Here is a 17,591-nt window from a genome sequence, read left to right as displayed (position 1 = left end):
AATGGGAATGGCGGCCATACCTATTTAGCTGGGGAAAAAGGACAATTCTAATTTATTTGGGGGTATTAGGCCAATTATTAGTTTATAAGGTTGAAAATGACAGGTGTCCATCAAATTCAACCTGTGTTGATCCAGAGGAAGGCAAAAAACCCTCGTGAGGCAGACGACAGTAGCCTTATCACAGGGAAAAAATTTCTTCCCAACTCCATAATGGCGATCAGAATAATCCCCGCATCAACGTGACCCCTGAAATAGGAATAAGGGACAGAATTTAGAATATGTGGAACCCCAATGACGTGTAGTACGCCTTGAAGCGATCCTGTATGCAGAGGCCGGGGTGATCAGGACAGGCGTCACACTGGAAAATGGTGTCCCTCCTGATCCCCGTTACGCCACACACTGCACTTCTTCTGGGGTCTCCTGTTTTCCAGTGTGGGGGACGTCACCTGGAAAATGTTGCCCTGGTGCGATACGGGGTCCTTCATATCCAGAAGCGCTGGGTCTGCTCCATGGCTGCTAAATATTAGGGCTCTATTACTGCTTCTGATATTTTCGGATAGTGCCGCAAGCTACAGTAGCTCGGGCAGCGAGGGACCGGAAGAGGGGGTGCCGGTATAAAAGTTATCCCCGTACAGGTGGTGACCTTTATCCAGCAGTGGGAAGATCAGTTCTAGAATGATCTCCCCACTAACTCCGAGGATGGGGGGGGGGCATCTGGGGGCTGGATTCGGGTGTCCCTTCCTTCATACACTATAAGGGTACGTGCACACTGCGGAATGGCGAAGGATAACCCTTTTTGCATTCCGCAGCTGGCACGCGTCTCCGTCCGTGTCATAGACTCCATTCTATGCACGGGCGGATTCCGCTCTCCGTCCAACGTATTCATTCTTTGGACGGACGATGGAATCCGCCCGTGCATAACATGGAGTCTATGACACGTGTGGAGACACGCGCCTGCATCAGTCCACCGGCGGGTGCCAGCTGCGGAATGCACAAAGGGCTATCCTTCGCCATTCCGCAGTGTGCATGTACCCTATATCTGTAAGTGTACCCTGGGGTACTCTCACAGAATTAGTAGAATTTCACGCCATACCGTCATCTCTTATTGGGACGGTACTGGCGGAAAAGACGTGTCTGGGGGCAGCGTACGCTACGCTACCCCCAGATACGTCATTGGAGGATGAGGATGAATGGAGGAACGAAGGATCCCCCCATTCATCCTCACTGGCTGTTTGGGTGTCGGAGGCAATAATAGCGTATGCGTCAGATACCGAAAACACGCCGGGGGCCACTTTTATATAGGGATTGGTATATGGGGTATGTAGTGGTGTAGTGTCAAACTTTATTCAACGTAGTGTAGTGTGGTGTAATGTAGTGTTTTTTAAGTGTTTTTTACAGTAAGTATATAAAAAAAAAACCTACGCCAAAAATGGTGTTGCTGATAAGTGCCGCACTTATGTGCGGCACTTATCAGCAGACCGTGGCAGTAGGATATAGAAAAAAAAACACCCTACGCCAAAAAGGAGGAGTTGCTGATTAGCAGCGCACTTTCGTGCGATGCTGATCAACACTCAGCGGCGATAGGCTACCTAGCTGAGGGGTCCCAGGTATTTATAACTTTTGGGGACTTTGATCGCCGTAAACGACCGGCCAGTTCACGGCGATCGGGCCGGTGGCACCATTATTTTTTACAGTAATGGCGGTCGGTGCCGCCCTCGGACAGCAACGACCGCCATTTTTTTCCAGGTCATCGGGTCACCGATGGCCCGGAAAAGTTCCGATCGCCGCTATTGGCTGATCTGAACTGATAAGCCAATAGCGGCAATCGCCGGCATGGGGGGGGTTAACAACCCCCCATGCCGACAGGGAGAGATGGCCTGCAGTGTATTTCTGCAGGCCATCTCTCCCGATCGCATGCGGCCGGTCCGCGGCGCCCTCTTAAAGGACCCACGATCCGGTACGTCATGGGTCCTTAAGTGACAGTGATCCATGACGTACCGGTACGTCATGGGTCCTTAAGAGGTTAACAAAGACAACCATATATATATATCCAATATAGAGGGCTCTCTAGAAGCAGGTGGTGTGTTACAAACACTGTCAAGACATATGATTTGTGCACCTGTATAAATTGTACGTCAACATTTATTGCTTGAATCTATATATCATATTGATAGTAGGTCATCGCTGTAAAAAACCTAGTAAGGTAAACCTAATAGTAGAAAGCAGTCTATATGCATAGGAAATACATAAAAATCACATATAAATGCCTAACTAGTATAAAGATAAAAATGGATAAAATCTATAAGATAAAATAAAAATTGTGTGTATATGGAGCCTAGTGAGGTTGCCTGCGCCGGGCCCAGCGCAGGCAGCTCACCTAGATGTATTTAGCAGTAGTCCCGAATCAAGAAGTCTGGCATAGGCTCGTATCGCTGGATGGCCGTTGGAATAATTATATTAGTGTCCTAGTGAGACAGCTTACTTTTCAGATCATACACTTTGGGTGAGATAAGGTGCTATAAATGACAAATGGTGGAATGTCCACCTCTCACCCTGCCGGCGGTAGCTCCCACGGTCCAATATAGTATTGTAGCGGCGGTCCAAGTCTCAGTCAGTGCGGCTTCTATGCAATCCGTGCAGTTGAGATCTGATTCAGCACAGTGGGTTGTCTCATGCTGTTTGCAGCATCCACATGCATGTGAGCGCGCGCTCTTGTTAACTGCCGCTTGGTTTGAATGTCCAGGCAGATACGGCTTGAGTTCGGGATATAATCAGTAAATGATAAAAAGGCTCTGTTATCCTTGGTTCTTGTACGCGTTTCAGGAGATCTACTCGCTCCTTTCCTCAGCAGAGAACTTGGATATCCAAGTTCTCTGCTGAGGAAAGGAGCGAGTAGATCTCCTGAAACGCGTACAAGAACCAAGGATAACAGAGCCTTTTTATCATTTACTGATTATATCCCGAACTCAAGCCGTATCTGCCTGGACATTCAAACCAAGCGGCAGTTAACAAGAGCGCGCGCTCACATGCATGTGGATGCTGCAAACAGCATGAGACAACCCACTGTGCTGAATCAGATCTCAACTGCACGGATTGCATAGAAGCCGCACTGACTGAGACTTGGACCGCCGCTACAATACTATATTGGACCGTGGGAGCTACCGCCGGCAGGGTGAGAGGTGGACATTCCACCATTTGTCATTTATAGCACCTTATCTCACCCAAAGTGTATGATCTGAAAAGTAAGCTGTCTCACTAGGACACTAATATAATTATTCCAACGGCCATCCAGCGATACGAGCCTATGCCAGACTTCTTGATTCGGGACTACTGCTAAATACATCTAGGTGAGCTGCCTGCGCTGGGCCCGGCGCAGGCAACCTCACTAGGCTCCATATACACACAATTTTTATTTTATCTTATAGATTTTATCCATTTTTATCTTTATACTAGTTAGGCATTTATATGTGATTTTTATGTATTTCCTATGCATATAGACTGCTTTCTACTATTAGGTTTACCTTACTAGGTTTTTTACAGCGATGACCTACTATCAATATGATATATAGATTCAAGCAATAAATGTTGACGTACAATTTATACAGGTGCACAAATCATATGTCTTGACAGTGTTTGTAACACACCACCTGCTTCTAGAGAGCCCTCTATATTGGTACATACTCATTTATTCATTTATATCCTGTGAGCGCTGGGAATAGTGGTGCACTCGAAGGGGGTGGACTCCATTCGTAGGGGTTAGGTGTAGCAGACCTTTACTATTTTTTGTTTCATATATATATATCCCCCTCCCTCCCTGTTAGACAGAAATACACTCCCATAAATAACACAATTAACTTCCTGATGCAGTATACTTTGCCGGGCGCCAATATGACCTAATCTAAACAATTCTTCATCCCTTCACCACCCCTCCTATTACTATACTGATTACATTAATAACTACCATATTTCTATAGGCGGTCCTGCTACATCCCCCCGAAGGCCAGGCCAGGCCACAGGCTGGAGCAGACCCGACAACCGACCCAACTCCGTAACACAACACAAAATAAAAAAACAAAAAGAGAATTAATAAATAAATGAAGAAAATAAATAAATCATTAAATAAACATTACCTATATAGATACACGTATATATGCATATACACGTAGATACACACATATATACATGTGCATCTTCCTATACACAAATAAACAAAAATAAATAAAAAATAAATAATTTATTACCACCCCTTTTGACCTTCCTCCCTACACTTCTTTTATTCATCCATTCTATTGTCTCCACACCCCTTTCAAGGGCACGACTGATGTCCAGAACTAACTTCAATCATGCCAGAAAGGATCCACAGAGCTCCGCTCAACAGAACTCGTGGCTACCCCCCCCCCCCGTGCCCCTCCCAGGGCGGTTCCCCCAGCCCATATATCATGGACAGGTAGCCGCCCCACAAGAAACACAAACCTTAATCTATCAAACTTATTATAGAAGCTTAGTTATGTCACAAACAAAAAATACATACAAAATGTAACAAGAAATAAAATGATATTACTAAAACCGTGTGACGCTTGTCGAAGTCCGCCATGACGTCAGCACCCCCCTGTCCCCAACCCCCCAAAAGCTGGGAGGAGCAGGACAATCACCCCCACCCTCCAAAATATGTTATTCTTTCAGAAAAAAAAGGAGCATTACATCAGGCGCCCCGAGAGAACTCCACAGGTTACATATCCCATTTTGGAAAGGAGAATACAACCACTTATATTAGCTATTTAGCTTTATCTTCCAAATACACCTCCTGTAGTTGTACCAACCCTCCTCAACTTTAGGGGAGTATATTGTATACTGTCCAAACCCCTCCCCCTATCCCCTATCTGCTGGCAAGAGAGAGGGTTTACACTGTTTTTGCAATCTGTTCTTTTCAGCAATTTAAAAAAAAACGGATGAAAAAATGGATGTATTTGTGTGCATCTGTTTTGATTGTTTTTTTTTATTGACTTCCATTCTAAAAAAAATGTTATCAAAATAAAACAGATCAAAAGGCAACCGTTTTTTTTGCATATACAAAAATATGGTTATTAACCTTTTTGTGTATGTTAAAAAATAGATCCGTTTTGATCCTTTTTTTTTATAATGGAAGTCAATAAAAAAAACTGATCAAAACGGATGGGCCCAAATAGATCCATTTTTTGATCAGTTTTTCTTCTTTTTTTGCATAAAACAGATCGGAATAATTGCTTTAAGCATAAAGGAGGAAGAACAAACAGGGCTAAGCAGCTTGTTACATAGTTATGTAGCCATTATCCAGTCAGAGTGCCCAACCACATAGAAAGGGTAAGGGGGCATCAGACTATTGAGCAATGGTAAAAGGTGGCCTGGTCTGAAAAAAAAAAAAATCACATTTTCTTTCACATCATAAGGATGGCTGGGAGTGTGTGCATTGTTTATATGCAGATAATGGCACTGGGTGCACTTTAAGATAATAGTGGATGCAGTGTGATGCTGTGAGCCATGTTCTGTTAAGACACCTTGGGTACTGGCACTCATCTGAATGTTACTTTGAGACAAACGACCTACCTAAACATTCCCTAACGGCAGTAGTTCCTTAAATTAGGATTATGCACCCTGACAAAAATATTCAGAAACCATTTGAGAACATAACAAAAGATCTCAGTTCTAACAAGTGGTTGTAAGTAGTGCTGGAGAAACAAGTGTACAACTTACAGAATCTCCTGCTCGCCAAATACCAGCTTTGGAACCCATACATGTAGGGGGCACAGCTCTTTTGTCAGCACATAGGGGTCTTACACATTATTTGGGCAAGTGCTTTTACTGCTGTGACCTTGATATTAAAGGGGTTGTCCAGTGAAAATCTTTTCTTTGATTTTCTTTCAAATCAACTCGTGTCAGAAAGTTATATAGATTTGTAATTTACTTCTATTAAAATATCTCAAGTCTTCCCATACGTATTAGCTCCTATATGTCCTGCAGGAAATGTTGTTTTATTTTCAGTCTGACACAGTGCTCTCTGCTGACATCTCTGGCTGAGAAACAAACTGTCCAGAGCAGGAGAGGTTTCTATGGGGATTCATAGAAAACTGAGACAGAGTTCCTGTCTCGGCCAGAGATGTCAGCAGAGAGCACCGTGTCAGACTGAAAATAAAACAACACTTCCTGCAGAACATACAGCAGCTAATAAATATGGGAAGACTGAGGTTTTTTTAACATAAGTAAATTACAAATCTATATTGACACCAGTTTATTTGAAAGAAAAAGATTTCCACTGGACAACCCCTTTAATATTGATATTTATTGAATCAACATGTACAACTGGGGTTTTTCATTTTTATCACATATGATGACCAAATATAACATTTTCATATAAAAAGGAACCTGCTTAAAAGGGGTTGTCCAGGCTTAGAGAAAAAAAAAAAGTCTGCTTCCTTTCATAAACAGAGCAAGCGAGCGCCGACCTGTTCCTCGTTCCCCCGCCCGCTGCCGATGCTATTACATGCATCGGCATACAGGGAGCAAGGAGGAGCGGATAAGAGCCGAAGGGCTGCGGGGAGCCCATAGGAGACACCGGCGGTCTGCTGCCGCCACTCCTACTGCACGTAGCGACGGCAGCAGATTGCTGCCAGGCTGATTGTAGCCGTTTTAGCTTGTTGAAGGACAACAATCCGCCGACATCAGCATGTCTGCTGATCGTTGTCTTCTAGTACACAAAACGTTTATCGGCTGTAATGGCTGATATAGGCCGATAATTGCTTTGTGGAATGAAGGATGTTTTGTCTGTAGGCGGGTTCTGCATTCCACAGCTGCAAATAAGAATTGTAATCTTTTGTAAATGGCTAATACTGTAATGCACTTTTATATACACCTGATGTGCACCCTCAAGTACTTTTACTGGTGCTTTGGACTAGTTAGGGGTGCACATCAGTTGTACATAGAAGTTGCATAAGGTGTATGCGGTCCATCATGGGTACAGTATGTACAGGTGGGGTCGGCTCTAGCAGATTAGTTGATATTACTCAGCAAGCCAAAAACAATTATACCACAGGCGAGATTTGGCCTGTGGGCCACAGTTTGACATCCCCGATGTAATGCAAGTCAGAGACTGTGCACAATTCTAGAATATTTTCAAGGTTCCAAGCTATACACTATGAGGAAAAAATTGCCATGAAATAACACTACAAAGAAACTTGATAAAGAACTATTTAATTTTGCTCGTTTGCATGATTGCAGGCAGATATGAAAGCTCCTGTAAAGAATGGAAGAGGCAAGTGATTGATTGTAATAGCAGTAAAACTTTAATCAGCAAAGAAATTCAGTTTCTCCTCAGACCTTGTAAAATGTAAAGCCACAAATTTATAAAACATCTATTTGATACAAGCAGGTGACAATGCATAAAGAGGCAACTAGGGAAATGAAGGACAACTATAACACGCATTTCTTCTGAATTTATTGTACTTACATTTTTCCATTTATCATTAGGAGACGTCTGCATAAGATTTGTATCCGATATTGTAGGCGCCTGCGATGTATCCTTAACAGAGAGAAAATAACTAATTAATTTCTACATACCTCTATAGTACTGAAAAAGTATGACATACATTCTTGACTGCTCTGGTCTAGTAGGACCAAGAGATCAGCTTGCTACATATACAGTATATGTTTTTTACAGAACATACATGTATTGCAGTATTACTTTGGTTAGGCTAGCGGACCCGGGTTTCAAATGTTCTAATAAAGAATTTTTTTCTTTTTTTTACCCCTTAGGGATCAAGCCTATTTGGACCTTAAAGGGGTTGGCCACTTTATAGTAAAATAGGTCAGTACAAAGTGTTCGGGTGCGTGCACACTACGGAATTGCCGCGTATAACCCGCGGCGTATTCCGTCGCTCGTCCCCGCACGCGGCGGCGCGCTTTTCCGCTGGTGCCATAGACACTGTTCTGTGCACGGGCGGATTACGCGTTCCGTCGAAAGAATTGACATGTCACTTTTACTATAAAGCAGCCAACCCCTTTAATGACCAGGCTCATTTTTCAAAATCTGACCTGTCTCACTTTATGCGCTTATAGCTCAGGTATGCTAGCGATTTTGAAATTTTGTAAACATATTTCACTTTTTTAGGGTGTTACATTCCTTAGAAATGTATCACAAAATCAAATTTTCAAAACTGATTTTTTTTTTAAGGGACCAGTCCTTTTTAAGTGGATTTAGGAGGCTTGTATACTGGAAACCCATTTTGGAAACTACACATCTCAAGGAATTAATTTAGGGGTATAATGAGCATTTTGACCCTATAGGGACTTGAGGAAATTATTCACTATTAGGCTGTGTTGACACTACTTAAAACTACGGGCGTAGTTTTTGCGGCGTGGAACAATGCCTTGGTTTCAATGGGATCCCGGCCGGAGCGTATACACATCGTATACGCTCTGGCCAGGATCCAGTGCGGCCCCGCAAGTAACTGACATGTCAGTTCTCTGCAGCCGCAATTTAATGAATTGCGGTCGTAGGAAACCCTGTCAGTTCACACTATGAAGCGAGCGGTTCCGCTTCATAGTGTGAAAAAATGGAAAAAGAAATTTTCCAATAATATATTTGTTTAGATTGAAGTATCTCGTTTTCACAAGCAAGCAAAAGAAAATGCACCACAAAATTTGTAACACAGGTTCTCCTGAGTACAACGGTACCCCATATGTGGGCATAAACCACTGTATGGGCACACAGCCGGGCTCAGAAGGGAAGGAGCGCTAATCAGCATTTAAAGTTCCAATTTTGCTGAAGAAGTTTCTGAGCCCCAGGTGCGTTTGCAGTGCCCCTGTAGTGTTAGCAGAATAGAACACCCCCCCCCCCCCCCCCAAAAAAGTAATCCCATTTTGGAAATTACACCCCTCAAAGAATTCATCTTTGGGTGTGGTGAGCATTTTGACTGTACAGGTATGAGAGGAAAGTGTACAAATTTGTAAGACTGTAAGAATAAAAAAAAAATTTTTTCCACTAATGTTGGTTTTGTTTGAAATTTCTTAATTTCACTAGGAATACGGGAGAAAACGCACCCCAAACTTTGTAACGCAGGTTCTCCTGAGTACAAAAGTACCCCTTATGTGGGCATAAACCACTGTATGGGCACACAGCCGGGCTCAGAAGGAAAGGAGTGTCATTTAGGTTGGGGTGGTGACAGGCAATCTGGGGCACTTGACTTTGGTGACAGGGGATCATTGCCCCATGCTCTCTGCCACCTCCGGTGGAGAGAATGGGGCATTGATCATTTTTAGGAATCCATCAGAGTCTGTTCACAGTGATGGCAGCGGCAGTCCTAAGATTAGATGGATGCCCAGGGAGGGGAGGGTCAGTGACCGGGTCACTGGGTTAATGTTTTCATCTCCTCTCACCGTGGTTTCTTTAATAAAAAGATTTGACAAAAAAAAAAAAAAAACACTAAAACTACCTTGTCACCACCCATTCTAAAGGGTTAACAAACAAAACCATGCAGTTTATATCAAATATTTTTAACTCACAGGTACACTTTAAGGATTTCCTAGTTAAGAAAAAGGGTCTAACTTAAAGGGAACCTGTCACCCCCCGTGCCGGGGTGACAGGCTCCCGACCCCCCGTTAGAGCCCCCTATACTCACCTAATCCTGCCGGGTCCCGCTTCTGGATCCGGTCGGGTGATGAAGCTCTCAGCCGCTGCAGCCCGGCGCGCGCGCTGAGAGAGGAGTCCAACACCCATAGAGAATGACAGGAGAGTCCATCGCTCCGTCATTCTCTATGAGCGTTGGACTCATCTCTCAGCGCGCGCGCCGGGCTGCAGCGGCTGAGATCTCCGTCACCCGACCGGATCCAGAAGTGGGACCCGGCGGGATCAGGTGAGTATAGGGGGCTCTAACGGGGGGTCGGGAGCCTGTCACCCCGGCACGGGGGTGACAGGTTCCCTTTAAGAGTTCTTATTGTGCACCATAGTGAAGACTGGCAACAAAGAGTGTAACCAGCAGTGCCAGCAAGGTTATCCAAAGAACATTTCAACTCTGATGTCTGGATGGGCTGGTAAATGTATTCCACCATGCATTTTCATTTACCTAAATTAAAGGAGAAGTCCGGCAAAAATTTTTATTAAAGTATTGCATTGCGTCCCAAGAGTTATACAAATCACCAATATACACTAATTACAGGAACTGCTTATAAAGTGTTTTTTTCCCTGCACTTACTACTGCATCAAGGCTTCACTTCCTGGATAAAATCGTGATGTCACAACCTGACTCCCAGAGCTGTGCGGCTGTGGCTGCTGGAGAGAATGATGGCAGGGGGACACAGGGCACCGAAGGGATACTGAGTAACCCTCTGCCATCATCCTCTCCAGCAGCCACAGCCCTCACAGCTCTGCGAGTCGGGTCGTGACATCTCCATTTCATCCAGGAAGTGAAGCCTTGATGCAGTAGTAAGTGCAGGGAAAAAAACACATTAATGTGCATTTCCCATAATAAGTATATATTGGGGATTTGTATAACTTTTGGGAAGCAATACAATATAATCTAATATAATTTTTCGCCTGACTTCTCCTTTAATATTATTATTCTCTAAAAATAGATAACTGTTTTTCAGTACACAAAATAAGTTTAAAGTGTCACTGTAATTCTTTTTTCTCTGTCCGCGATTCATGGGGGGGCCAGGTTGCCTCAATTTGGCCTGTGTACTACACCCATCCCACTCCATGGGTGATTTAAGCAGATAGGGGCCCTGCATACCCAATGTGTAGGCTTAATATTAGCCCAAGAGAGGCCAGTGTATAGTATATATTCTCCCACTGAGGTCACATTAATGTGGTGAGATGGTATACTCTACCTCATTTGGAGATAGAACCTCATTTTATTTTTTTCACTAGCAGTATTGCAATTCTCAAATTTCTATAATAACCACATGTCTTTGCATCTGTAGCATACTGTTGCACTTTTTTTTTTTTGTTTTTGCATGTCATAAAGACATGCTAAAAGTTTTGGATGCGGAGACTCCCACTGATTTGAAAAACATGCAGAGAGTAGCGCTCATCTAAGAGTCTCTCTCCCTCCTGCACAAGATGGGTTACAGAAACCTTTCACAGAAATCTACACCAGCTTTAAAACGTAATTGTCATTGATAAACATCAATAGTACAAGCAATTTTAAGAAACTCTGTAATAGGTTTTAGTTAGCAAGAAAATTTCCTGCTGTACTCCAAAAGCTGTTTTGCCCCCAAAAAGTCACCCATTGATGGCTTTTACCCTATGAGCTAACAGCCCCACAATCGCATTACTATATTACTGGGATCAACCCTGTGAGTGTTGTAAATTAACCCAAATTGTTTTAATCAGTATATCAAGTATCCAGCTGGTTATCAGTCAGCAGCTCCAGCTGAAAATCTTGTTCCATTGGTTTGTGTTTTCTCTTATGACAAAGCTGTGATGTTACTAAATGTAACCTCACACATCCCAAATTGCTAAGGCTTGGTCAACTTTGCGAAAGTCAGTATTCATGAAAAACAACTTAGCACACGTCAAAAACAAAGAGATCAATTTACCATAGTCACATGTGAAGCTGCTCCGGTGGTAGAAGGTGTAGACTGGGATCCCAACACATGCATTTTACTAATATGAGTATTAAGACTGCCCAGGCTCTTGAATACACAGCTACAATCTGTGCAGTGATATGTAACACCATTTTTCACCTTAAATATGGAAATATGAATAAACAAAAATTAAGACACAGTCATTGGGGTAATATATACACAAAATCTATCCATACACATACAGTTTTTATGCAGTCCTTAGTAGAAGAAAAAAAAATAATCAAGAACAAACATCCCGTTTCTGATGGATCGGCTTTTACAAGGCAGAGCAGTTGGCCCTAGGGGTTTGGGATTTTTTTTTTAAATCTGAAGAATAAAGTCTTCAGTCTTTTGATGAGGATTAAAAAAAGAAGTATAGACTTGAAGTGGATTTCCATGATTTTTCTTTGATGTGGATTTCCATCATGTTACATCATGTTTTAACACATGCACTTGTGTAATAGTCAAAACAATAAAGTATCACTGCTTGCTGTGTTTTACCCAGTGTGCAGTATAGATAATAGTTTTTCACCCTTATGATCACTGTATACTGTACCAAGATCCATACTAACGGTATATTGCACTAAAATTTGCCAAGTCTACATTCCTAAATAAAAATGTTTTTCAAACCTCCCTGTCCCTCCCCGTATCAATGGCAATGCGGCAGAGGTGTACAGGAGAGGAAAAGTCTGCAGTGACTAATGCTCCACCATTATTCCTATCATTTCCTGCTGTCACTTTTGTCAGATCACATTCTGAAAATAGACAGTAACTAGATGGCTATGTATTTACCTCTGAATGAACTCGCTGGATGTGAGACTGCAGATTGCCTTTCTGAGAAAACGCAGCTGGACAAAAAGCACAGGCATGAGGCTTCTCCCCTGTGTGCTTGACCATATGGGTGGCCAAAGCCCCCTTTTGGTTGAAAGCTTTTCCACACAGGTTACATTTGAAGGGTCTTTCACCTCAAATTAGATAAAAATAAATAAAAAAATGAATATTTTATGACTGTCATCTATAAAACCGATGACAAAACAATACAGACTGCTGTTTTTATTTGGAAACAATTGTGCAGTTTAAGTACATAGACAAGGTAAAATGTACTACATTAATAAAACTGAATATTATGCAGTATTAACAAAGGGGTTTTCTGGGCAGAAAGAAAATTCATGGCCCATCATTTCATTTGAAAATAGGTGTTAATGCTAAGGTAAGGGGGCGTGAATATGAGGCAGAGGGGGCTCACTCTGCTCTGGGTGGTAAATAAGTGGCTGTAGGGGTGGGAATCAGACACAGGGGTAAACATAAGGCTGAGCAAGTGGGAGTCAGGGGGGGTTCAGTTGCTGATGTCTATTGGGAAAACAAAATACAATGTTTAGGCTGGGTTCACACACAGTATATTTCAGGCAGTATTTGGTCCTCATGTCAGGTCCTCATAGCAACCAAAACCAGGAGTGGATTGAAAACACAGAAAGACTCTGTTCACACAATGTTGAAATTGAGTGGCTGGCCGCCATATAACAGTAAATATCTGCCATTATTTCAATATAACGGCCGTTGTTTTAAAATAACAGCAAATATTTGCCATTAAATGACGGCCATCCACTCAATTACACCATTATGTGAACAGATCCTTTCTGTGTTTTCAATCCACTCCTTGTTTTGGTTGCTATACAGCCTCACACATACAGCCTCAAATATACGTAGTGTGAACCCAGCCTTAAAATGCAAAAAAGTAAAACTATTTTATGACATACTAAAATAGTTTTTTAAAACTGAAAAGGCACAAATAAGTAGCCAAGATGCGGCAACTGCTCCAACAGCTCCCCACCAATGGATTATACAATATATAAGTCCAGTTAAATTCATTATATATAAAAGGGTTAAGCTGCCTGTATGTATTAAATCTACAATGGTACAGCCTTTACCCTATCCACATGAACTTCCATTATCCAAAGTGGAGATACAAAATGGAAAACAACCTTCATGCCCCTTTCCTCCTATCAGATGAGTTAACAAGCAGCATTTTAGTACTTCAAAGTGAACAGATCAAACTGCGAGAATAGTTCAAACTTTGGCCAAAATTCAAAGACTTTTCTCTAGCATGTACTATCCTACAGGGACAGTTCTCCGGCTTCTGCTTATTTCCATAGAAGCGGTCAGCATTTTCATATTTTTTTGAAGCTGTATGCCTTTTCATAATTTATACATTTTACCCATCATAATAAAGAGAAAAAAAACTTAAATCATAGTTACTTTAATGTATTTTTAAAAGTAAATGTATTAGAAGTCAAACATGTAAACAAGAAAATACGGACCACTTTCATGGCTGATGTTAGTGACCTCTCTGCCTGTCAATCTTCCCCGCACTGCGCGCCAACAGGCAGAGAGCAGTGACTAGTACAGGGTGACTCCCCACCCAGATGACTGCCCCTAGTTGCTGCCCCTCTCCCTGTCTCACACAGCAGAATAAAACTTGTTTTTCTACCTACTATAGCTAGTGTTCCCCAAGTTCCACAGTAGCTCTATACAGTGCTTGAGGGAACCATATAAGCACAATCATGCTGATTGGTTCTCTTTAAAAGGTTTGTGTCATTTCTAGAGATGAGCAAATCTAAAGGAAGTTCAGGTTTGCAGCAACCTGATCACTTGGCATTCGACTCTCGGTGACTGGGGAAGAAGAATGTAGGCCTAGGTCTGCCTGGAAAGCCTGGCTAGTGTTATAGACTGTATGGTGTGAACCTGAACTTACTGCAAGTTCACTCTAGCCATCATAATGACCCCTATGTACATATATTTGTATGGATGTCACAGTGGGGGGGTTCTTGCTCACAATGTCCCTCTAAAGGAATAAGCCAGAAAGTCAAAGACTTGGTCAGCTCCAGCAGACTTGGTCCAGCCATGGCCACTCATGAATCCAAATTTACTAACTGACTTGGGGCATGATTTTACTACACCTACTTCAATTTACCTATTTTTATTTTTTTAAATAGTAAGTGTGGCTTATGTAAATACATTTTTTAGACAAATTTACTAATGCTTTTTGCTTGATGTGCAAATTTAGGACAAACCCAAGGTTGACTTTCTACTAAGCATTTTGTCTAATTTAACATGGGTCCATAAATCTCCTTAAGGAGAAGTTTGCCAAGACGTGCGAAGACTTAAGGCCCTATTACACCAAATAATTATTGTCTGTACTTGGCCAATTACCGGACGATAATTGCTTGTTGTAATCGGACATGTTAAAAGACTGCGATCAGCCAACATGCACGATATCGGTCGACCGCGGTCTTGCAACATGTTGAAACTCAACAATCATGTCAGCGATGGTCGCACATCTGTCTCAAATTGATAAGCTCTGCTTATCACATTGAGCGGTAAAAGCAATTACTATTCACTGTACAAAGGCTGCCGGACACCGCAATCGTGTCACGCAGCCTCTGTGTACTTTATGTAACAATTTACAGTACATGGGGGTCAGCACCCAGTCTTTAGAGTACCCCTTAATTCAGGGGTGGGGAACATTTTACATGTCGAGGGCCTGTCGGGCATTAATAAAATCATTCGAGGGCCGCATACTGTGCGCAGCAGTTAGTAGCGTGGGTTTGCAGCACCCCTAGTGCCCCTGTTAATGTAGTTAACCCCCCCCCCAGTCATGTCCCTGGTAGCCTAGTTAATCCCCCCCCAGCATGTCCCTGGTAGCCTAGTTAACCCCCAGTGCCTGTCCCAAATAAAAAAAAATAAACATCCCACTCACCTTTCCTCCGCTTCCACGCTGCCCAGGTCCTCTTCTCTCTCCTCTAGCCTGTGCCCGTCTTCTCCTGCAGGCGGTGCGCAATGAAATTACGTCATCGCGAGCGGCCCACAGGAGAAGAAAGACGTGTGCCGCTCTGTGGGGAAGGGGACGGCACTCACAGCATCCTCCTGTATCTTGCAGCTGTCACAGACACAGGAAGATTCTTTGTATGCCAGTTACTGCCCCACCAGAGCAGCGCACATCACAGGGGAGCCGCGGACCGCATCAGGAGGTCTCAGGGGCCGGATGCGGCCCGCGGGCCGGAGGTTCCCCATCGCTACCTTAAATAAAATTTAGTTGAATAAATTAATAACTTTAACACAATTCGCAGAAGTAAGGCACTGTAGTAGCTTGCTTTTATTTACACTGAAGCAACAAAATGCTACAAACTGCAGGTTCTTTTTTTGGTTTGTCATAGAAGCCAAACCAAGCCTTAGGGCCTGTTCACACCAAGCAAAAATGGCAGAATTTCAAGCAAAGTCCGCGCTGCAGAAGCCGCTTGCAATTCCACCTGTCGCATTGTTTCAGTGGGATTTCTTGTGCGCCTCCCCTTTCCACCCAAAGAATTGACATGTCAGTTCTTCGTTTTTGCTCAGTTTGAATGAACCCTTACCCTGTGAAGGTAAGTAGTACAAGGGTTAAAAGTGCATTGTTAAAAGAAGCATCCATTTTTTATTTACATTCTTCCTTCAGATTAATCCTTTTAAAAGAACTGACTTGCAATGCTGTTTTCTTGATTCTGGATTTCTTGATTTTTTTGGCGCAGCACTGAGGTGCAAATACAATTTAAAGCGACTCTGTATTCACAATCTGTCCCCCCCCCCGCCAAACCACTTGTACCGTCAGATAGCTGCTTTTAATCCACGATCTGTCCTGGGGTCTGTTCAGCAGGTGATGCAGTTACTGTCCTAAAAAACTACTTTTAAACTTGTAGCCCTGTGTCAAACTGCCGTGGCCTAGAGTATCTGTGCCCTAACTTTGCACCACCCCTCCATCCCTACTCCCCTTGCTCTTTATCATTAGGAATGCCACTGGCAGGATTTCTCCTATTCCTCTGCAGTGAACACAGCACAGGTGCCTTAAAGCGACTCTGTACCCACTGATTCCCCCCCCCCAACTACTTATACCTGCTTGTAGCTTATCGGAAGTGTTGTCTCCTGGTATGTTTGTCCCCTGTTTGTACTTTCTTTCGGCTGAAAAACAAAGTTTACTGGAGTATATGCCGTGTCTAAGAGGCGGGCCGAGAGCGTTCGTGCTCAGGGGAAGCGCCGCCTGTGTGATCTTGGGCTCGCCTCCCTCTGCCTTTAGTTCCGCCCTCAGCCGCTGTTTACATTCGCTTCCGAGTCCTCTTCTCGGCTTCCGTTGTGTGCAGGTGCGAACGTATCCCGTGCAGGCACAATGACCAACTAGACTGGCTGGAGAAGACCGCTTGCATTAATGCGCCTGCGTGGGATACGTTCGCACCTGTGCACAACGGAAGCCGAGAAGAGAACTCGGAGGGGTGGGGGTGTTGGGGGGCGGGTTGGCCGCACACAGGCATGGGAGGCGGTGCAGGGACACACCACAGAGGCGGCGCTGACCCGGCAACCATGGTGCAGAGGGCCAGCTGAGGGCAGAACGAAAGGCAGGGGGAGGCGAGCCCAAGACCACACAGGCAGCGCTTCCCCTGGGCACGAACGCTCTTGGCCCGCCTCTTAGACACGGCATATACTCCAGTAAACTTTGTTTTTCAGCCGAAAGAAAGTACAAACAGAGGAGACAAACATACCAGGAGACAGCACTTCAGATAAGCTACAAGCAGGTATAAGTAGTTGGGGGGGAATCAGTGGGTACAGAGTCGCTATAACGACCCAGCCCATGTGCTGGGCTGACACAGCTGATGAATAGTAGAAAATCTGTCTGGTGCATTCCTAATGATGAGGAGGGCGGGGAGGAGAGGTGGTGCCAGCCTAATGCATACACAATGTAAGCCACGGCCAAAGGGCACGGGGCTGCCAGTTTAAAAGTAGTTTTTTAGGACAATAACTGCATCACCTGCCGAATGGACCCCAGGACAGATCTTTGATTAAAAGAAGCTATCCTAAGGTATAAGCAGTTTGGGGGGTTCAGATTGTGGGTACAGAGTCACTTTAAGCCACCCACACAAAACCAGACAAAAGCTCAAAAACATAGACTTGCAATGTATTCACAGGCAAAAGGA

The 17,591-nt window shown here is 43.6% G+C and overlaps 1 protein-coding gene across 7 annotated transcripts in view; it reads right to left on the bottom strand.

The window, feature by feature from the left end:
• Nucleotides 1–17,591, bottom strand: part of ZNF236 (zinc finger protein 236) — a 170,631-nt gene that overhangs the window by 115,041 nt on the left and 37,999 nt on the right. For 6 of the 7 annotated variants that reach the window (XM_069957871.1, XM_069957866.1, XM_069957867.1 and 3 more), the window contains exons 6-8: nt 12,388–12,560; nt 11,569–11,715; nt 7,481–7,552 (exon numbers count right to left, since the gene is read on the bottom strand). In XM_069957871.1, coding sequence (XP_069813972.1) covers nt 7,481–7,552; nt 11,569–11,715; nt 12,388–12,560 — 392 coding nt within the window. The remainder of the gene's footprint in view (nt 1–7,480; nt 7,553–11,568; nt 11,716–12,387; nt 12,561–17,591) is intronic. The other variant, XM_069957872.1, reaches the window with a different exon arrangement.

This window comes from Dendropsophus ebraccatus, chromosome 2 (assembly GCF_027789765.1).
Source record: "Dendropsophus ebraccatus isolate aDenEbr1 chromosome 2, aDenEbr1.pat, whole genome shotgun sequence".
Taxonomy (NCBI): domain Eukaryota; kingdom Metazoa; phylum Chordata; class Amphibia; order Anura; family Hylidae; genus Dendropsophus; species Dendropsophus ebraccatus.
Note: the sequence above shows the minus strand (reverse complement) of the source record. Positions and strands in the feature narration are given on the sequence as shown.